This window comes from Macrobrachium nipponense, chromosome 28 (genome assembly GCF_015104395.2).
Source record: "Macrobrachium nipponense isolate FS-2020 chromosome 28, ASM1510439v2, whole genome shotgun sequence".
NCBI lineage: Eukaryota > Metazoa > Arthropoda > Malacostraca > Decapoda > Palaemonidae > Macrobrachium > Macrobrachium nipponense.
Window position 1 is genome coordinate 57,680,123 of NC_087217.1, and position 23,169 is coordinate 57,703,291.

General features: G+C 37.1%; 1 protein-coding gene across 1 annotated transcript in view; it reads left to right on the forward strand.

The window, feature by feature from the left end:
- Positions 1 to 23,169, forward strand: part of LOC135201202 (transformation/transcription domain-associated protein-like) — a 204,832-nt gene that overhangs the window by 43,567 nt on the left and 138,096 nt on the right. The window contains 1 exon segment of the mRNA XM_064230080.1: positions 13,334 to 13,401. Within this exon segment, the coding sequence (XP_064086150.1) occupies positions 13,334 to 13,401 (68 nt within the window).

Here is a 23,169-nt window from a genome sequence, read left to right on the forward strand (position 1 = left end):
GCCTGGCGTCCATCCGAAACATCCATCCAGGCCGAGCGTCAAAAGAAGCGTGCAGAAAAGCGTCACGCTCCTGACAGGCGTCAAAACAAGCAAGAGAAACTGCCTTCAGGGAAAAGCGAGATACATCTCGGAGAGAAATCCGACTGCACGAAAACAGTCTCAGGAGAAGGGTTGATCGTGTGAGAATACGAGGGCGAGGGAACGCCTTCTTATTCTCACAGTAACAAAGCTCGGACGTCCGCTCTCGAAAAACGTCCTGCTACTAAGACTTCTTTTTCATATTTCTCGGTGGAAAGACGTACACGTGATCAGGCGACGTTTCGCCTTCTTACTTCTCACTGGAACGCATAACGAGAGAGAGAGAGGACGTGAAGCGTCCTCTTCTATAAAGCTTCTATTTAGAGGCGCGCGTCCTTCCGAAAGCTCCAACCCCTGCGCGGGGAGGACGCTTCGGAGGACGAAAAAGCAATCCTTCAGGATTCGTGCACGTGCACGCACTTAGGCAGTCTGGGGATTTTCATCAGAAACTGCCGAAGGCACGCCAGATCGGTGGGGGTTCCTCGTAACCCTCCTTCGGCTTTCGACATGCTCTCTCCCCTGGTCCTGGGAGTCAAGAGAGGGTCCCGGCCTAGAGGCGAAATAAGGAAGGCCGATCTGACGCACCCTCCACTACACAAGGGGCACTGTACTGCACTTAGCCACTTCACTATTGCTCTCTAAAGCAAGCACTTTCGATTCTAAGATACGAATCGAAAGAGTATTAGAGAAAGGGCAATAACCTCTACAGACACTGTTTAGGGCCCGAAGGCAACATTACAGGGTTATGAGAAACAATAACAGAAGTAGCACTCTTCACAACAATGAAGAGAGCGATCACCTCTCGCAGACATATTCAGAACTACGTAGGCCATACTACATTGGGTTAGCAAAAAAAAAAAAAAAAAAAAATCTACCAGGAAGGTTAGCAGGTTCACTACCCTGACTTTGTTTACTGATTAATTGCGTACATACGAATCATACGTTTTCCTTACGGAATTAGACATGTTTACTGATTAATTGCGTACATACGAATCATACGTCTTCCTTACGGAATTAGACAAAGTCTCACACTCCTTACATGACAAATCTCAAACAACAAGAAGCAAGACTCATCCCCACCCCTCGTGCATACCAAGTGCGGATCTACCGAAGCTTTCGGTAGCCACACCCTATCTTTGCAGACAACACCCTCTGAAACTAGCCTAACTAGATTCAGATATCTTATGCAAAAATGAATCAAATTCAAATCAATTTAAGATAGCGTATGCCTAGCCACAAATCCAAGTAAATAAATTAAAAGACAATTAGGATACTTAGCGGCAATGACGTTTCCAAAATCTAAGACGGAGGTACTGGAAACAGGTGTTTCCAGCACCGGCGACAGAAAAATTATGAATAGAAAATGGGAATGGTTCCTGATACCGCCTCCAGCGGCGGGAATGGGTACTAACCACCTGGCCGACCACTGCGTGTCGGAAGTTTTTTAAATTCTGTCGGACTTCAGAAAATACAGCTATATATATATCTGACAGGTAAGTTTCATGAACAAAACTACTTTTCATGAGAAAAAATACTGCAATGCTGGGAGTAGACAGATGAGATTTGTGTAAAAGTAAATAACAGTTCTTTATTAAATCTAAATTAACGTCAACTTACTTGATTCTCTCCTGAATCTGTGTAGTGATTGACAATAAATTGATAATGATGCTGACGCCAAGTAAAGATATCTGACCAATGCGAAAGATCATCTGCAATAACTGGCAATCTGTTCCGCCATGTCTTTACAATAGCTTTCATATCATGCAGAGAGTTTGTACGGCCATGTACCAATCCCTGGTGAATTTGACAAGCCTCTTGTAGTTCCATAACCTGTAAATAAGGAAATAAGGCATATCAATAGTAAAATACTTGTTAGTAAAAAAAAAAAAAAAAAAAAAAAAAAAAAAAAACAAAAAAAAAAAAAAAAAAAAAAAAAAAAAAAAAAAAAAAAAAAAAAAAAAAAAAAAAAAAAAAAAAAAAAAAAAAAAAAAAAAAAAATCCCAAACCTAAACTTTGACGTATGAAAAATACATGACACATCTATACAAATGAAGCCTATTCAAGGTAAACTTACCAAAAATATTTTTCATATAAAATAATACAAATAACCTCAACCTGTTTTGAGCTGCTTGCAAATATTGGTAGGTGAATATGTGACACGATATGAGGAAGTCTTTTCCATTCTCTAATACAAAGGACAGTTGCTGCTTCAACTAGTTTTTCAACCAGCTTCAAGTGCTCCTCTTCAGGATGACATATAGCCAAATAGCCTCGATAAAGGTTAACCTGTAAAGTACAAATACCATTTAAACAAATGGGAACTCATTGAACAGATATTTCTAAACAGTCAAGGAAATCTCACACAACGATCCTTTCACAGTACTAACAACGGGTAATGGACTCTAGAACCAAAACAGCTCCTCTTCCTAAGTCCACTTACTTTCCAAGCCAACTCTTTTGGATATGACTGCTCAACATGAGCCAATGCTTCTTTCATTCGAGCCCAATTTGGTACCCTCCATGAGCTCTCCAAAACTAAAAGAGAATTCCCAGATGCATCACTGCTTCCATATTCCTGAACAAGATCCCACTGGTTCAATTCCTTAGCACATCTGGAGAGTGGATAGAGAAAAAGTTCTTTTTGAAGCAAGGCATCACAATCACTTTTAACATTCCAGGACATGAATTTTGTCACTTGAATAATCCCTGAAATGACTAAGAAAAATTCCTTTAAAAAGTATAAAACCTGAATTTCATAATTTCTTAAAGGAAGTAAGCAAATAATATTAAATGTATATTAACTAGTCCTGCTGGAAGATTTGTTGCTAAAAATTATATGGTTATGCTTTCTAGTGTGCAGAATTACCATATTTACTGGGTAGACACTACCATCAGTGGCATTTAGTCAATGACTATAATTACCATTACAATCATTCTCACTATTATAATCATACAACAAAATAAAGCCACTGAAAAAGACCCAAATGAATTAATGAATGAATTCATGATTGGGAATCTGGTCACTCTTTAATAGATGCAATGAAAATATTCAGTATGCCTAATTTCAAGGGGAAACTTGATGGAATGTTTAGATATGAAGCTGGTTTTAGAAAATGCTGTTTGCCCTTCTCCAGTAAAATACCACAAGATTGAAAAAACTCTCATAACAAAATGAATCATATACAGTTGACCTCTGGTATTAGTGGGGGGATGCATACCACAACCTCCCCCCCCCCCCCCAGCTAAAATCCACAAATACTTGACATCCCTCTAAAAATGCTTATAACTGCCTATTTTGATATTTAAACATCAAAACAGCCCTCTAAAAATGCTTAGATCTGAGTATTTTAATAGTTTTACAAAAAAAATGCACTTAGTCACAAAAATATAAAAATACAGTACAGGCAGTCATCGGTTAACAGCAGCAAATGACTAAAAAATGCACATCAAACATAAGCAAGGTAATGACAATTTGGAAATCAGACTGAAATTACACCCAAAGATAAGATTATATGATAATCTAATATGATCTGCACTTCTATACTGACTAGTATTATGGTATGACAATGAAACTATGTTTAAGAATTTGTCATCTAAAAATATGAATGGTACCATAAGGAAAATTACAGAAGTACCATATGTAGATTTGATAATGATAAAGATGAGATGGAGATGGTTTTGACATGTCTTCTGTGTCACACTGGAGAGGACAGTATATGACGCTATCAGTTGGGCTCTTGTGCATGTACAGATGTATGGAATTTAGGGATATAGACCAAGCACTGGAACCCTAAAGTCCCTCAGCAGTAAATCTGATAACATGGTGCGGTGATATGATATATCTATGCTTTATCTATGCTTTCATAAACTATTAAAACTATTTCATTAGTCATCACGGATATTTGAAAAAAATAATTACAAAAATATATTTGGAAAACATGAATATTTACTTTCATAAACTATGAAAAAAATTTGAATAATTTATTACATCAATTCTCTCTAAATTTTGAAAATAATTTGAATAACTTAGTTCTGAACATTCCACATGCCCAGCTTGCTATTATTATTGTATTATCATTAGCACTGTCTTCATCATCATCATTATCAACTTTCACAATTGCCATAATTACTTATCTTGACAGGCACTCATTCTTAAGCAACAAGCCAACCAGTAATTTCCTAAACTACAGTTTCCATAAAAACAGTCTAAATATGAATTAAAAAAAAAATGAGACAACATAATGAATGGGTCAAGAGTGAAATTAACTGGATAAAAAATATGTAAAATGCTGACAGATAAGAATTGTGCCACGGTAATGAATGAAAAGCAAGTGTACACACACACACAGAGCAAATCAAAACTGAAAACTGACCTTATCCATCTTTCCTCCCAAAGCTTCATCTCAGACTGGAGCTTCACAGGTGCTGGCCTCACAGCAATATCAGCACGTGCCTTTGACATTGCCAATTCATAAGCAGCCTGAGCTTGTTCTAAGAACCCATGTTGTTCATAAGTAACAGCCTGGTAAAAATAACAACAGCAGTGTACTTGTTCAGCAGCCACTTCACTAAACATTTTCTGCTCTAAATGAACAGACCATATAAAAGTATGACAATTGAGGTTTTCCTCAAAATAATGAGAAAAAGGAGTTATTAAAATTTTGCCAAATTACTTACTATTATTATAAAGAATTAGTTTATACAGACTTCTAAGCCTAATAAAGGCTCTTCTTGGGCTGATATCATCAAATTACTACAGTAACAAATATCTAGTGGCAGCACACTCACGAAGTCTTTCAGAAATTCCAGAGACCTTACTAAATAAGAGGCAATCTCTGGATTTAATTTAGGTTTTTGAAAAATCTCCAAATTTAAATTATGTGGTTGAAAAATGCTTTTGTCAGATATGTGGTTTTGATTCCATAATAATAACAAATTGGAGAAAAAGGTCTGAGAACCGTGATTACTATTCTTACCAGTATTCTGCATTTGACTGGATCAATGTAAGGGGTTTTTGGTGTATTTACAAGGAAAACCCAGAATTTTTTCCAATTTAGGCTTGAGATTGAGGTAAAATAAATCAAAATTACAGTTTAACAACCTTAACATTATCTCAACCTCCACTAAAACCACCAGTGAAAGGTGTTTGAAATTACAAACCCTCTAATCTAAATTTACAACTTTAAAGAATGGCAATATATATAATGACATAGTTGACTGCAAATAGCATGCTGGAAATCAATATTCCTGTGGGCTGCAGTGCTGAACTGTGATTTTCTTTTACCTGATTTATCTCAAGATAAGTTATTTCAAATTATAAACAGTATTAAGTATTTTTTTTTTATATATTATGCCCATATAAAATGAAAAATTTTTAATCCTAGCATAAACTGATTTTGGACATCTTAACCCTCTTACGCCGATTGGACGTATTAAACGTCGAGTCAAAATGTCTCCCGTATGCCGATTGGACGTATCATACGTCGGCTCAAAAAAGTTTTTTTAAAAATTCGCGGAAAAATACTTATAGGCCTACCAGCCGAAAACTTTTGTATCACGCGCCTTGGGGGATGCTGGGAGTTCACGGATCAAGGCGTTGTTTTGTTTACAATCGCTACGCAGGTGCGCAAGCGCGAATTTCTTTCTTATCGCACTAAAAAGTATCAGTGACACATCTCGGAAATTATTTCGTCACTTTGACATAATTATTGCACCATTTTAAATTATCCTTTACATGAAGTATTATATATGAAAATGTGCGCAATTTCATGCACAATACAACTAAAAAATACTCATGATTGTAGCTTTTATCAGTTTGAAATATTTTCATATAAATAACGATAAGTGCAAAAATTTCAACCTTCGGTCACTTTGACTCTACAGAAATGGTCGAGAAAACGCAATTGTAAGCTAAAACTCTTACATATAGTAATATTCAATTATTTTGCCTTCATTTCGCAACAAATTGGACGGTCTCTAGCACAATATTTCGATTTATGGTGAATTTATGAAAAAACTTTTTCCTTAGTTTCGTTTCTTTTGTTTTAGTGCGATAAAAACCTTCTTTCCGATAAATTTTTTTCGGTGCGATTGTCCTAATGTTTGCACCCTTTTTAAATTTGCCGTTACATAAAGTTTTATATATGGAAATGTGCGCAATTTCCTGCACAATACAACAAAAAAACAACCCATGGTTGTAGCTTTTTATCAGTTTTGAAAAATATTTTCATATAAATAACGTTAAGTGGCAAAAATTTCAACTTTCGGTCAACTTTGACTACCGAAATGGTTCGAAAAAACGCATTGTAAGCTAAAACTCTTATATTCTAGTAATATTCAATCATTTACCTTCATTTTGCAACGACTTGGAAGTCTCTAGCACATATTTCGATTTATTGTGAATTTATGAAAAAAAAAAACATTACGTTCGCGCGGTAACTTCCGAAAAAATCAGAATTTTTTGTGGCGATTGTCGAAATGTTTGCACCATTTAAAATTAGCTGTTACATAAAGTTTTATATATGAAAATGTGCGTAATTTCATGTAGATACAACTAAAAATGAGTTGAAGGTTGTAGCTTTTCTCTTTTTCGAAATATTTTGCATATAAAATCACGATAAATAGAAAAAAAACCACGTTCGGCTCAAATTTGACTCTACCGAAATAGTTGAAAAAACGACAATTGTAAGCTAAAACTCTTACGGCCTAGTAATATTCTGTCATTTTTCTTCATTTTGAAACAAATTTGAAGTCTCTAAAACAATATTGTGATTTATGGTGAATTTTTGAAAAACAAAAATATATTTACCTTCACTTCCGCGCAGCCGATTCGCGGGGGGGGCCGCAAGTCTCCGAAATACGTACATGGCATTATTCCTAATATTTTGCTCCTTTCATATTAGCCTTTTTATAGAGTTTCATAATATCAAAATGTGCGCAAATTCATGAAGAATACAATAAAAAATAATTGAAGGTTGTAGCTTTTTCCATCTTCGAAAATATGTCCATATAAAAAATATATATATTAAAATTTCGACATTCGGATCAAATTTAATGGGCTAACTCAAATTTAACTGTCCGAAATGGTCGAAATCTGCATTCTAATCTAAAACTCTTACCAGTATCGTAATATTCAATCATTTTTTTCTTAATTTGAAACAAATTGGAAGTCTCTAGAACATTATTTTAGAATTACGGTGAATTTTGAAAATAACATTTTTTACGTCCGCTCGTTACGAATTCGTTACATCATTTTGATATAATATTTTTCCGGTGTTGCTTTTATTGTTTTAACAATAGATTATATATCAAAATGATCGGCAATTTAGTGTAAAATCACAACACAAAAAAAAAAGTAACTGGTTAGCTTTGAACCGTTTTCTGCACAGCGTGATTGAATACAATTATGTATGAATTTTTTTTTCTTTTTTTTTTTTTTTCGCTACCATATATCGCATTATTTACATATGATAATGTATTATTTTTCATTTCTGATGGTTTGCATTCTAAACTTCAGGCAATGACAAAAAAAAGGAGCCAAAAATGAACTCTTAATCTTCAAAAGTACGCGCGCTTGTGTAATTTTTTGAAAAAAATTATTTTTTCCACTTCCGCGCTCACTCCAAACCAGGCCCGGCCATAACGGGAGACGTTTGATTTTAGGGCTCCGGCGTAAGAGGGTTAACATTTTCAAAGCAAGTACTATGAGTCCTCCTAGTTTCATTCAATCAGCATTATCTGAAGAGAATACTTTGTTCTAATTTGCAACTTTAAACAACACTTTGACAGAAAAGTCACATGTTTCTTTATAAAATTACATATTCTTGGTTGTGATTGCATCAGTGGAATTAAGGTTTTGTATACTAAAAACTTTTTAATATTTTTGCATACTGTATTACTACAATAGCAGTTTATGAAATTTACTTCAGAGTTTAGTATCTTCAAAATACTTCATCCAGACTGCTAACTATTAAAGGGAAGTTAAAGCATTAAGGCTCAACTACTTTACAACAGACACTGGTTTCTAAAACACATAATACTTACAATTCTGGTCTCCTGATAATAAGCAATGGTGTGCCATAAAGCCAGCCACCCAGAGGATCTTCTTCTTTCAGCAATGAGTACATTTCCGATATGAGTCAAGCACTTCCTGAACAAAGTATAATCACTTTGACATCTAGTAATGATGACATTTTAGCACTATGTCAAGATACAAAATTGATTTTCTCATTACCAATTTCAACTTATCTAATAAGAAGAAGTATATTAAATCTGACCTGTTGAGGATTGGCATATGATTCAAGGTCATACGAATCATAAAGATCCTTCTTTGTAGCACGTGGACTAGTAGTAGCCCCTTGTTCCAAAGCTAGCTGCTCAAGAAGCAGTGTCATACGGTGCCACAAGTTATGGCTTTTACCTAAGTACTTCATATTGGCAGGTCTAATCACAACAGGTGGCTGACACTGAGCCAAAGCCTCAGTAAAAGTATGTAATGCTGATGGATGGCAATCCTTTTGAATCACATGAGACCCAGAGCACAAGAAGGGTATCACTTCACTGGCTATGCCCTAAAACAAACAAAATTAAGTGAATTTCAGTTTCTTCATCAAATAATAAAAGTGCAATACTCTTTCTCTACCTTTCTGGACATACACGAATTGTGTTAATTCTGTCTCAGCCATCCCTACTAAGGCGAGAAACCATAATTATCACTAGTTTTGTCAAATAAAAAAAAATTATCTATACTGTCATCAATCTAGTATTAACCGTGTTTCTAAACAAACTAAATCTAAATTTAATTTGGCTATTTGAATAAAAGCTAAAAAAGAAAACAATTTACAAAGCTAAATTATATTAATTTCTTTATAAACTCTTCACTCAAAAAAGAACTTATTTTTAAGCCACTATACAAGTATATGGACTCCAAAGGACTGTTAGCTGCTAGTCAATGTGCATATAAGAAGCAGTTAGGTGTATCTGCAATGCTCTCTTAGATTTGACATGCCATTCGCAAGAAAACCTTGATAAGGGTTTTGTGCGTAAATAAAGGATTCAAATAGGTTTTTAGTCCTGCTTTCAATTTTAGTTATATCATGAGGCACTTATTTATAAACTTCAGAATCTGGGGGTTTGTACGTGGGCAGCAGTCAAGTTGCTGTTGAACTGGGGTCTTAGCAACCACGACCTATTGCGTCTAGAGTTTCCACAAGGTAGTTCTTGGTCCGGTGTATTTTGAGTGTTATACAAGTGATGGTTGTTGGCCTCAAAAATCAGGATTGTTCAGTATGCCAATGATGCAACCCTTTTTGGTGTAGTAAAGTCTCCACTTATGAGAAATGATGCTGGCCTTAATCTCAATCCTGCCACAGCATGGATTAGTGCATGTTGTAGTTGGTGGGGTATGAGCCGAACTCCAGTAAAAAAAAAAAAAAAAAAAAAAAAAAAAACTGATTTTCCTTTTCCACCCCATCCTCCCACACCCTTCAAGTGGATAGGACTCCGCTGAATGAGTCTGAAGCTTTAACGGGGCCGGCCGGAACCGCTATATATGGTGGTATAGGGCGATGCATGCAGTCATGAAAAAATTCATGGAGCCTTCATATGGCAATTGAGAATACGTATACGAATATTTCGTCAAAATTCCTCTTACTTTCGTAGTTACAGGGAAATTAGTTAACATAACTCAATAAGCCTAAAACACTGATCCGTACAAGAAAATGCAATATTTCTTCCATTATCGTAATTTTTATAATTATTGTCAAAGAAATTGGGAGAAACGGCATCTGTAGACATTCCCCGAGTCGAGAAGGAGACTTCAGGCTCAGGTACCAAGTCCAGTCATAAGGAAATTAGTGCGATCACAGACATCAATTGATTCTAGTCTACCGTTTCCATTTCACCTCTTGACATTCGCTTGCCTTTACACGTATGTTTATTGTATGTTTCGGCAAGAATTTCATCATGCCATGAGGAAAAGACAAGGTAAAACATCTTCTCTCGCTAACATACAGACGAAGAAAAAATCGCTCTAGTATTATTACAGAATATCATAATATTCTCGTAGTTAGTGAAGGAGAGGGTAGGGGTTGCTTAGTAACGCCCCCTTCTTGCCTGACAGTACACGTCACACACTCTGCCCAAGGCTACGATCTTTGAGCAAAGAGATCTTCATTTATTATAAATAACAAAGTTTTGTTTTTTGTGTTTTTTAATACCCAAAATGGAATAAATATGAAATTCATAATAATCATGATTTATTAAATTGGTCTTTGTAAAAAAAAAAAAAAAAAAAAAAAAAAAAAAAAAAAAAAAAAAAAAAAAAAAAAAAAAAAAAAAAAAAAAAAAAACAAAAAAAAAAAAAAAAAAAAAAAAAAAAAAAAAAAAAAAAAAAAAAAAAAAAAAAAAAAAAAGAAGAAGAGTATACACCTTTGAGTTTCACCTCTGACATTCTCCTTGCATTTATGTTTGTTATCTTTGTTTCGGGCAAGAATTTCATCATGCCAAAGAGGAAAATACAAGGAAAACATCTCGCTAAATATACAGAAGAAGAAAATTTCGCTGTAATAAGCCGAGTTAGTGAAGGGGAGAGAGAGAATTGCGTAGGAAAGAGTGCCCCATCTTGCCTCAAGTAGTGCCCCAGGCTGCGATATATGAGCAAAGGGATCATCATTTATGATTAAATTATGATAAATAAAATAGTTTTGGTTTATTAATACACAAAAAACAAATATACATTCATAATAATCATTATTTAATTAATATTGTCTTTATAGAAATACGAAGGAAAACTTTGAACGCCCAAGTAGCTCAAAACTATACTTATTGACCCTTCAAAATCTATCTCTCACTTAGTTTTAAAAGCTATAACATTGGAATTTGGTATATAACTCAGAAAGACATATAGAACAATCAAATAGAAGCCCTTTTTTCCAATTTTGTTTCGTATTTTTTACAAATTTTTTTTCTCCTGATTATAGGGTTTATTTTTTTTACCATATTGAAAAATTCATATCTAGCAAAAAAATGACTTTTTTAGAAAAAAAAAAAAACTCTCCATTCGATTGGAGGGTCTACATCAGTCTATATATGGTAGTAATCCCAGGTCTTAATATTAAATACAAGGGAGGAGATAGAATTTGAAAAATGGTTATTTTCGGGATAAATCGCCCTGGAGTCACAAAACCGAAGGTCAGAGGCGAAAATCATATGCGGTTTGGAGATGTCCCAAGTCACCTTATTAAGTGGTATGAATATCAAAGCCCTGTCCTTAAAAAATGGCATTAGCCGGCCGGCCCCCTTAACTATACGTCATTATCGTGTCTTTCAACTCATCTTGATTTTGAGAAACATCAAATGGAAGTGTCAGCAAATGCTGCTCAAAGTTATAATTGTATGTTAAAACAAAACCTAATATATTTCTATATAACCAACAATAAAATTAATGCAACCTGTTGTAAGTCAATTTGTCCTTCCTTTACTATAATACTGTTCTCTAGTGTGGTTATCTGCTTCTCCTGGAGATTTATCTCCTTTAGATAAGTGATTTGTGGCTGTAGGTTCCTGTTCCCTAACATTAGCAGTTATGACTTGGACCATCAAAGGATGATCTTGCTTGTCAATTTTCCATATGTTGTATTTTAACAGATGTCTTTCACATTCACAATGATCCCTGATACCTTTCCTCCTGCTGAGAGCTATGAGATTTGCTTAACAGCAGCTTCAATATGCAGCAGATATACCTTGCTGTCAAACTCCTCAATTCCAGAGGTCCTCCTTTATTCCTCACACCATTTTGGACTGTGAAAGTCTCCGTAAGGATGTTGTGCAATTGGAACCACAAAAGTTCAAGCATAGATGCAATGCATTACTACCCTAAGACAATTATCCCTATACTTTACTATAATTTTATTTAGTTATTTATTTGTTAAATTTTTTTTTCTTCTAATAACTGCTCTATTCCTCTATTCTTTTTGCATTTCCTATTGTCTTCTGTTACTTCTTTCAAATGGACATCATATTTTCTGGAAGCTTAAATTAAAGTCAAGGAAATCCTTTCTCAAAGTGTTGAAACAACAGTTTAAGAGCCTTGAAAGTAGTTACATCAATTATTTTCAAGCTCTAGTTACATCAATAATGATAAGTTCAAGAATTTGCACCACAGCTGCCAAATAACACTTAATCACAGAAACTGAAGGTCTTTCTTGCAGATACAGGTGAAGAAAGAAGTCTTCATTAACAGTATGTACACAGGTACTGAGATTACTGTTGACTTTTCATATAAAATCTACTTTTCAAATTTTCACACTTACCTTATAAAGATAGAAGTTATTTTTCATGAACAATTAATTGTTGTGGCAGCAATTAGGATTGAGGGGTTTGCATGCAACAATTCAAACTGGTACAAAGCACTTTAAAACAGTAACATCTTCAAGGTCAGAGGATACTAATTAAGCTTTTGGCACCACCCTTACAATACAGTCTTGTTAACTTAACATCACCAATTTCCATTTCTGCTTTTCATTCCTCATCTCAAAACTTCTGCATTAGCAGTCAACCCCTTCAGTAAATCATGAGTTAAAACAAACTCAGAGATGCCAACCATACTAACCTGTTGCTGCTTTTCTGATAAAATTTTCCAAAGCCTTGGGAAAAACTGCAGCCACACCCACTCTCCAAGGTTGGTATCCATGTGACACAACTGAGATACAGCTGCTAAGAACTGAGGTGTATACACTTCTTTAACACCTTCCATAAATTTAGCCTGAAATAAGGAAGGACAGAAGAATCAGTTATTATTTTATTTGACATTCAAATTCCACAATATCTGGCGTTTCAGTCTTCAAACTATCAGCAAAGTTTGACTATCCAAAAATAAATATCCAGTACTGACATCCATCTCCGTAAAGCAAATCTTACTTTCAATTATGTAATCCTTTTGTGAGTTACCAATTACATATGTACTTTGCATGGCAAACTGTATGGTAACAGTACTAAAAAGATTTTCTTTTTTTTGCAGCACCACTTTAGCTCTCCCTTTACTTTATATCCATTCCCTTAGGGGAAGTTAGACCCCCTATTTGGGGGTCTAACTTCTTTAATTTACCACATTCAATTTCCACCTTTTATTTAAAAATAAATCCTACTGGTGAGCCCTAAGAAAGTCTAAACATGCAATGCAACAGTCTCATTAAACTAATTCAAAACAATATTAATCAAACAGTAACACAAATTTTAAAATTTTTATTTTCCCTAGGTTTATAAACCAAAGATTTTATGTAATAGGATTCCTCAGCAAAAGCTGGAAGTGGCAGGTGAAGCCTGGTAACAGGGGCAGTTATCTTGTATAGGGTGAATCACTTTCCCTTTAGAAATCAAGTTGCAGTGTTTGTAAAGATTCTAAAATGATAATTTTAAAAATAAATAAGGTTTTTGTATTATACTCACCCAGTAATTACATAGCTATTAGTTTCCACGGACGGTAGCCTAATTCAAATTTCGCAGGTAGCGCTTCGATAGCTATCACCCAACGGCAATACTAGGAACAACTTAGCAAAGCACTTCGTTCTGTTTCATGCATAATGTCCATCAGAGGACAGGTGGGCTCCAATCATATAATTACTGGGTAAGTATATACAAAACCTTACTTTAGTATAAAAATATCATATTTGTATTGTTACATTTATTGATCTCCTCGTCTACCCAGCATTTAGTTAAATATTTTGATTGCTAGAAAAGCAGCCATTTTTGCCGAATCAGCTGACTTCAAAGGGGAAAATGCCAGCCAGAGATAGGAATTTCCTGGTAGAGAGGGGGAATAGAGTCTCTTGTCAGCCTTAGGGACATATCCCAAAGGGAAGTGTGTAGCTAGCTAGGTACTTCTTAGGCCTACGTCTTAAGCTCCTTTTTCCTGTGAACCCTTAACTGGCCGTATGTTCTGTTCCAGGATGCCCTGCTCTTGGGGGGGGATAAACTGAACCCATCCCCCAAGAAACACACCTGCCTTCGATCTCAGTCGGCTCCAGTCAGTAACCCAGGACACACGTCCTGCCCAACCAGCCTTCCATTAGGCCTACCACGGCATGACTGGCGCGCCCAGACCTCAGACAAAACGGATGCCAGTTCCCCTACAAAGGTCCACTTCCAATAATGCATCCAGGTACGTCTTGTGAATCAGTCATGTTGCCAGTTCTTTCCTTTCGAATCCAGTAACTGATTTCATTTCCCAATTCAACCTCCTAATGCTCAAATGAACATTCCTTTGTTCCTTTCATTGCCTCGTGGCCGCATGCCTCCCCTTTGTGATCGTCCCAGACACATGAAGTCATTGAATATTTCATTTAACACTAAGAGTTCCTCCCCAGTGTGTTAGACAAAGTGAGTAACTGTAACTTGTGCAAGAAATCTTTAATTATTTTGTGTCTAATCTGGGATTTCTTCCAGATTTGCTGAGTCATGTGTCCAAGTCTTCGCGCCCGCAAGTGCTGCATTACCACAAGATAATATGAATAATTTTGAAAACCAGGATTTACGTGAATCTCATTTTAGCCAGCTATCCCCTTGTGAGAGATAATATTGGTCCCCGTGCGGATAAGCTGCATTTACTCTTTCTCCAGGCCATTTCAACGGCCTCTTGTAAATAAATATATGTAAAGTAATTAGCCGAGTTTTCTGGCGACCTCTTTCTCTAAAAATAATAATACCAAAACCCCCTTTTTTAAGGTAAGTTAAAATCCAGTGACCTTGCATTTCCATAAAATATTTTTCCCTTTACGTATTCGGTTCAAACGAGGCCCCGATACATAAAAGTATATAAGATTTACCCAGTAATTATATAGCTGATTCCACATTGAAAGGTGGGATCATGGACATATTCTACTCCAAAGCATTACGTTATGTAATGAATTTGAAATATAAAAGTTGCTAGCATTGAAACAACAATGCTTGTCGTTCTTATCAGTTAAGAGAGCTATGCAAATGAATAGCTACTGCCTCTGGTTGGTGCACACCTTAACTTGTAGTGGCGTGGCGGTAGAGCCGGGAAGTAGCCTCCTACTAGAGGAAACTTTGCAGCGAGGAGAATGCTCCTATGACTAGTAAAGTATGTACCATAGGTGCCCACCCTTGCCCTGGGTGCAGCACTAAAAGAAAACAACCAGAAAACTGACATCTTAACTGAAATTCAGTCAAGACCCATCCACTGAAAGTGGTGGGTGGTCCAGGTACACTGTACCCCCTGGCTCTCCAAACTCTGCACCTTACTGAAAAGGTGAAGAGATAATAATAGGAGAACATCTTATGCTTCCTTCTGCAATGCCATGCCAGTCACTAAAATGGTCACAAGGTACTGAAAAAATTCAACACGTTTTAAGCCTACAAAAAACATATAATAAGCGAAGATCGCTTACGCCTCAAGTAGTTTAATGGCATAATGGGCGTAAAGAGCAAATAACACCAGAAAACTAAGGAAGAGGAGCTTGTTCTTTTATCCTTAGCTTTGCTTTAAAAAAAAAAAAAAATCCACAACAAATGTCTTAAACATGAAGTCCATATAAACTAAAAGACAACACGTTTAGACAGAGGAAGAGACAAGTTCTGGGAGGAACTCCTCTCTTCACACAGGAAGCAGAGCTATCAGCCTAAGTCTTCCAACGCACACCAATTTGGGGTGAACAACTAGTATGTAACTGAACACTTCTATGAAATAGAAAAAGAATACGGAAGACAAAAAACCGCTGTGTTTGTCTAAGAAATCATTCTGAATCATCGCAGTGGCCTATTGATCAATTGCGACGAAGCAGACTTATGGACTTCTGTTGTACCGTGGGGCAAACAGAAAGATGATAATAAGTCTAAAGAGACAGTTCTCTGTCTGATGATTCTTGGAATGGCAAATGTGGAGTACATAATAGGAACCATAAGTGAAAATCCAAAGCCAACCAGAGACTTGAGTCTGTGATGGCTGGGCAGAGATCCGAATTCTAAGTTAACTCTCGACAGAGGAGAAACACTACTCTGACGAACAAACACGCAATAAGAAGGCAGTTTCTGCTCCTTACTCAACTCTGTAGGCCAAGTTGCCTGGTAGCACATTCCGCATTGGAATGCATTTGTCTTATAGAGCTATCGAGTGCACAACATGTATCCTTGAGCACCTATGTACATGTCAACCAAAACAAGTGGGAAAGAAACCCCCTGGTTCGGTGGCAATGCCAACCCTGTGGTGTTGTTGCCAAAACAACACTAAAATCCAATTAAAAATCTGCAACTCTTGGAAGGCCTGGAAGGCTGTCCTGAGTTTCAGGAAATTAAGAGAAGGTACTATTTGTCTCGGTCACACACTAGAAGAATCAACCTCCAGGCATGCACCTATTACTCGGACAGTACAAAAGATAACAGATGCATGTTGCAAAAATATACAAATATGTATATTCGTAGGCTCCTGTTGACCAAGCATCAGCCTAATTCTTCTTCACTTCGAGAAGAGTTAAAAAATAAGGGACTGGAAGCAGACCTTCATTCTCTAATGAAGAGAGCGAAGGTGAAGCTATCCCAAAGGAAAGCTTCTATTATGAAAATAGGACACAGAAGACGACTAGTTCATACCGAACTAGTCGTTCCCAAAACACACTGACTGGAAAGACCCTAAGATTAAACCAAGAACATAAACTCTCGCATCCGGACTCTGGGGAGAGTAATCCATAGAGTTCCTCTTATTCAGGATGACTGTTCTTGTCCGCTCTTCTGGGAACAAGCGGGAGTGGGTGATAACGCACGTGATCATCAACTTGCAGTGATGATAGCAATTCAGACTTAGTAAAACGTATTCGCCTAAGCAAAAAAGACGCTTCTTGAAGGGAGAGCAGAGGTTTCACCCACCAAACAGAGCATTCTCTTCCTACAACTGGTTCGATTGCGGAAATGCAAGAGAGAACTGAGTAGAGTTGACTGCGCCAAAAGTTGGCGAGAACTTGCCACTTCTCGCCACGCATCTGTCTTCGTGATTGAAACTTCCCGATGAGGACTACAAAGAACCTCTTTCTTGACTCTCATGATGTCCTGTTCAAGTGGTGACTAACGAAAGATCACCTAGTGTCGACAAAGATGAAAAAGGAGACTGTGTTGTTGGGGGAATTATGCAACCTTCACGAATTACTTTTAAAGGTAATTATTAACCAGCGGCTTGCATGCAGCCTAATACCAGTCTGTAAATAACAAATGCAAAGGTTCTAAGATACAAAATGGAATAACATTAGATATTTATTTTTAGGTAATTTACTGGTGTCAGGCTAATGACCAATGGCCAGCAAACAAAATCTAAACACAAAAGCTTGGCCTAAAGGAATGATGTAAAATCAAGATTACTTAAGGCAATTATTAACAGACGGTTTGCACATAGCATAAGCCCGGTTAGTAAAACATATGTGCAAAAGTATTAGGCCTAATTGAATGGAGTTACATTCAAGAACTATTATCGGAGAATACATATATCCGGCTTGATGATAATCTGAATTAAACACACAAAGGACAAGTTCATCCTGCTCGAAGGCTATGAATGCGTTCCAGTGGTTGTGTAACACTACCGAAATCCGGTGATATAACCGGAAAATAAAAACAAGCTGCTGAAGGCGCTTGATGTTTAATCAAGCGCAGCAGGAAACAGAATGAAGTGCTTTGCTAAGTTGTTCCTAGTATTGCCGTTGGGGGACGGCACAGTATACATACTACCTACACTGAGTTATTGAAGTGCTAACCACAAAATTTGAATTAGGCTGCCGTCCATGGAAACTAATAGCTATATAATTACTGGGAAAGTCTCATATTTAAAAATTGCTTCTACAGGAAATTTTCCATTTTTCACCATACATTTTTTTTCACTGTACAGGCAGTCCCCGGTTATCGCCAGGGGTTCCGTTCCCACGGGTTGCTGATATTAACCAAAACTCAGTGATTTATGGCAATGATAACCGGTTATCGGCACCACAAGGTGCCTTATGGCGCTGATAACCAGAACTTGTCCCGTCGTGACACCGTAAATTACAGATTTTATGGCACTACACTAGTGCTATAAAACCGGATCGCCGATAACCGGGTACTGCCTGTTTGGTTTTTAAAATATGTTCTTAGTTGTTGATATTTCTGGCATTCCATAATAAGCCTAATGTACAACTGGGGTATAGTTTTGCCACCATGAAGAGACCTCTCTAGCATGGCGTTTAAAGATCTGCCCTGTTGCATGTGTGACAGACCTTTGAATGTCTTTAAGACCAACTCTAAGGCTATAATTATAAGATTATAGGGGTTGTTTTCATTTCCTGGTATTTTAACCTTCTTCCTAATCTGCCCTGCTTAAGAATTGTCTTCAGTCCATTTCTTCTCCACATCCAGTTACTGCATAAACCAAGCACAGATGCCAATAGTTCCTGGATTACACAGGTTTTATTTATTAAGTTTACCAGATTTCCAGCTGGCACTAGAAGATTATCCTAATGTTAAGACAGAAGGTTTGTTTCTTATATGAACAAACAAGTTTTAAAAATGTTTATGAGGACATGAAATATATCTTGATTATTTTGTAAAACATTGATGTGGCATATGATGTTTTTATTCTTCTAAAACAGAGAGAGAGAAAGAATCTGTTTGTATATGATTGCTGATTTTCTCACTTCAAACTTACACTATGTTATGCTTTATTTCATGTTTCCTTGTTTACCAATTTATTCTTTACCTATGATATTAAGAAATTAAGATATTTGCTGAAAGGGGAAATGCCTTCAAACATACCTTGACCACCAAATTTGCCCCCTGAAGACAGTCAAGCAGCTTATCCATGGATTTAAACGCACATGGAGCTGTTTGAAATATTGGCAACAGCACCAAAATGTGATGCCATGTTAACAGAAAATCTGATTCCACTTCTTGTTATTGCATAATACATTTATCAATCATGAACCAATGTAACCGACTTAAAATTCTGCGTAACGAAAAAGATATTCGATATCTGTAATGGGAGAAATAATTTTATCTCTCTTGTTGTTGTTAAAGATTTGGCAGATATGCAAAGATTAAACAAACATGGAGAGGACCCAAACAGCCCTCTTAAAATTGACTTGACCGCTATTCTTAAGGACTTTACCAGTGGTCCTTAATTTCTGTCTTAGTGCCTGTTGTATTTTCTCAGAAGTTTCGGCAGCAATAAATGCTTATCTTGCAGAGTGCCAAGCATTTAGATGTTTGGCAACCATTTCACTAGATGTACTCTCTAGTGCAGGAAGTTCATCATTCATGGTACATGGTTAGGATTCCGCCCATACACGAGTTAATATGGGCTAAAACCTCCTACCACTTGGAGACAATTTTTAGCATTGACTGCCCATACCAGGCACTTAGTTAAATTAGTAAATTAGTAAATTGCTAGAAGCGCAGCCATTCTCTCCAAATCAGCTGACTGTAGAAGGGAGAACGCATGCCAGAAAAGGCATTTCCGTTTAGGAGCGGGGGAAGAAGATAAGCCATTAACTTAGGCCTCGATTTTAGAGTAAGAAAGGCAAGTCACAGGATTAGATAGGCCTTGATGTGGGCTTTAGGGATTCCTAGCCTAAGACCTCTTTTCCCCCAAATTTGCTGGTTGTTTTTTTGCATCTTTCCAGACAATGCCGGAGGCTGTAGGCGCAGCTCAGGCCATCCCATAACACCTAGCCTCATTCTCAGTCCAAGCTAGTAACTCCAGGAGGACAGACGTGTCCCCTCCTTTAACTGGGAAGTCAGCCCTTTGTCTAAACACGCTGGTTGGATCCCCTTCATACATCACGACCCATGTTCAAGCCTCAAAGGATTAAAGGTACGTCTAGAAAGTGCAAAATCCAACCAGCCCTGTTCCTCCAAGACGACTCTTGCTAATTCCAATTTCAAAACTCCTTTTTTATCACTACTCTATTGAAATTCCTTTGTCATCATCGGGGCACGTGCTACCCCTGTGACCTGTTCAAGCTTAAGTCTCCATTCAATATTTCATTTAAACACTAGAGTTCCTACCCCAGTGTGTTAGATAAAAGTGAATAGCTGTAACTTTGTGCAAGAAGTTTTTATTTTATTCTCTTCCAGATCTTTGCCGAGTCATGTGTCCATGTCTCATCACTCGCAAGTGCTTCCTTAACGCAAGATAACTATGAGTAATTTTGGAAACCAGCATTGACGTTAATCTGATTATGGCTAGCTTTTCCCTATTGTGAGAGATAGGATTGGTCCACATGCGGACAAGTTGCATTTACTTTTTCCATGGCCATTCAACGGCCTCTTGTAAATAAATAATGTAGATTAATTGGCTGGATTTTAATGGCGACCTTTCTAGAGTAAAAATAACCAAATCAATCTTTTTTAAGGTAAGTTAGAAGCAAGTTATTCTGCATTTTTCCCTCTAATATTTTTCCATTTACATATTTGGAATCTCAAGGCCACCCATACATAAGATCATTGACTTCTACATGTTACCATCACCAAACCTAAATGACAAATATTTAATAAATTTGTATTTTTCATAACTAAAAAGCCTTCAGTCTTACCATTAGGGTAATCTTCTAGCACCAGCTTGAAATCCAGTAAAATTAATAAAAACTTCTGTGATCCAGGAAATATTGGCACCTGTATTTGCTCATGTGGTATCTGGGAGTTCCCACGATGCCTTGGGGATCTCGTGAGCATATCAGTTACAGTGGTACCTCGAGATACAAAATTAATCCATTCCGAGGCGGCCTTTGTATTATGAGTTTTTCGTATCTTGGAACACATTTTACATCTAAAATGGCTAATCCGTTCCAAGCCCTCCAAAAACACCCCAGTAAATTATATTTCCAGGCCTAAAACACATGTTCTAGGGTTACAACGCCGATCCGACGAAAGAAGTTGACTCCAAAAAGGCAAAATACTGTACATACTTGAGTAATATTCAACTGCATGTAATGTTCAAACCCATTTTTACTGCATATATTAGGACTTTAGCATATGTCCCTTAGCAATAAGCCTAGCCTATGTTAGCGGTTGCTACTGTAGCCTAGTCTATGATTCTGACATCTAAACCTAAGAGCTAAAAGCTTAGAATATGCCAATAAAATGTATAAATAATCAGTATGTACTCATTTCAAATAATTATTAATTAATCATTAACTATAATACACAAACAAACAAAAAACAAACCTTCCAAATTCCAATTGATTGTTTACATTCAGCTCTTACCCGTCGGTAACGAGTATCGAACGACGCTCCAAGCAATCATTTTTCCCTAGCACACAGTAAGCCATAAATTGTCATTATTATCTCCCCCCCTCTTCAACTAATGAAACTACCAAACAGTATAATAACCATTCATTTCTATTCTTTATTCTATCTTTACCTAATGGAGATACCGAGTTACTGAAAGCTATAATGAAACATACGTATACCTAACGTAATAATAAAACAGAAGAATTCTAAAAAATGTTATTGTTATAATACAATTAAGTTTGTTCATACTTACCTGGCAGATATATATATAGCTGTATTTTCTGAAGTCCGACAGAATTTAAAAATTCGCGGCACACGCAGTGGGCAGGCCAGTGGTAGTACCCATTCCCACGCCGCTGGAGGCGGATATCAGGAACTATTCCCATTTTCTATTCATATTTTATCAGTGCCACTGTCTCCTGAGGGGAGGTGGGTGGGCACTTTAATTATATATATCTGCCAGGTAAGTATGAACAAACTTAATTGTATTATAACAATAACATTTTGTTCATGAAACTTACCTGACAGATATATATATAGCTGAATCCCACCTTCGGATGGTGGGAAGAGACAGAATAGGATTTTTGGGAAACTAAATTAAGTAGATGATATACATCTTGGTTCGTGACCTGTTAGCATAGCCGACTTCGTGATTACTGTCACCAAAGTCTGCTTCTGCGTTACTAGAGTTGCCAGCGAGGTAGAGACCTGTAATGCTGGTGCGCTCTAGATGATCTGTCAACGGGGGTGGGCGACCACAATGTGACTAGACCATATGACCATACTTCTGAGGGCACCGAAGCTAAAACCACCACCTGACCTAACCTATCAAAGTTAGTTCCATAACTTCTAGGCTAAAGAAAAGGAACGCACTCAAGCGACCAACCCTTCAAAGTTAAAAGCACACCTATCCCTTTTCTATAGGATAGGATTCGTGTTGCTTCTTGCACCCAATAATATATCTACGGATATGTATGGTCCTAGCGACTTACGGATCTGAAATGTCGTCTTCACATCCCGTCGGGAGTGTGAAGCGAACACAGAGTTGCTTCGCTAAAGCGTGGCACTCAGGATGTTTACTGATGTCATGCTCTGTTGAAATGCTTCCGAGGCCGCGCCCTCACCTCTTGAGCATTCATATTAAGAAAAAATCTCAAATCTTTATGCAAACCTAATGAATGAGACCTCTTAAAAGAACTCCTTGGCTATAATGCCAGGGTGTTCTTGACATGAACCAGTCTGGTCTTTTTTACGGAACACCGCAGATTGTCGGGAGTGTGAAGCGAACACAGAGTTGCTTCGCAAAAGCGTGGCACTCAGGATGTTTACTGAGTGTCATGCTCTGTTGAAATGCTTCCGAGGCCGCGCCCTCACCTCTTGAGCATTGATATAAGAAAAAAAATCTCAAATCTTTATGCAAACATAATGAATGAGACCTCTTAAAAGAACTCCTTGGCTATCATGCCATGGTGTTCTTGGACATGAACTAGTCTGGTCTTTTTACGGAACACCGCAAGATTCTGTTGACCTTGACTTTCTATAGTTTTATCAAGATAAAACTTGAGAGACCCTACAGGGCACAGGACTCTCTAATGCCCTTGCCCAATAATTTGTGCCATACCCTTGGTCTCCAAGCCTTTCCTTGGGTCAATGGTTAGACAGGTTTTCGTTTCTTATCAAGAACGGAAGGCTTAGCGGACAGACCGCATTATGTCCTTTAAAGCCAAAACCTCTGATGATGGCTAAAACCTCACTAACCTCCTTGCCGTGGCTAGAGCGGTTAGAATATTAGCCTTTCTGGTCACGTGTATTAAGTTCGCAGAAAGGATAGGT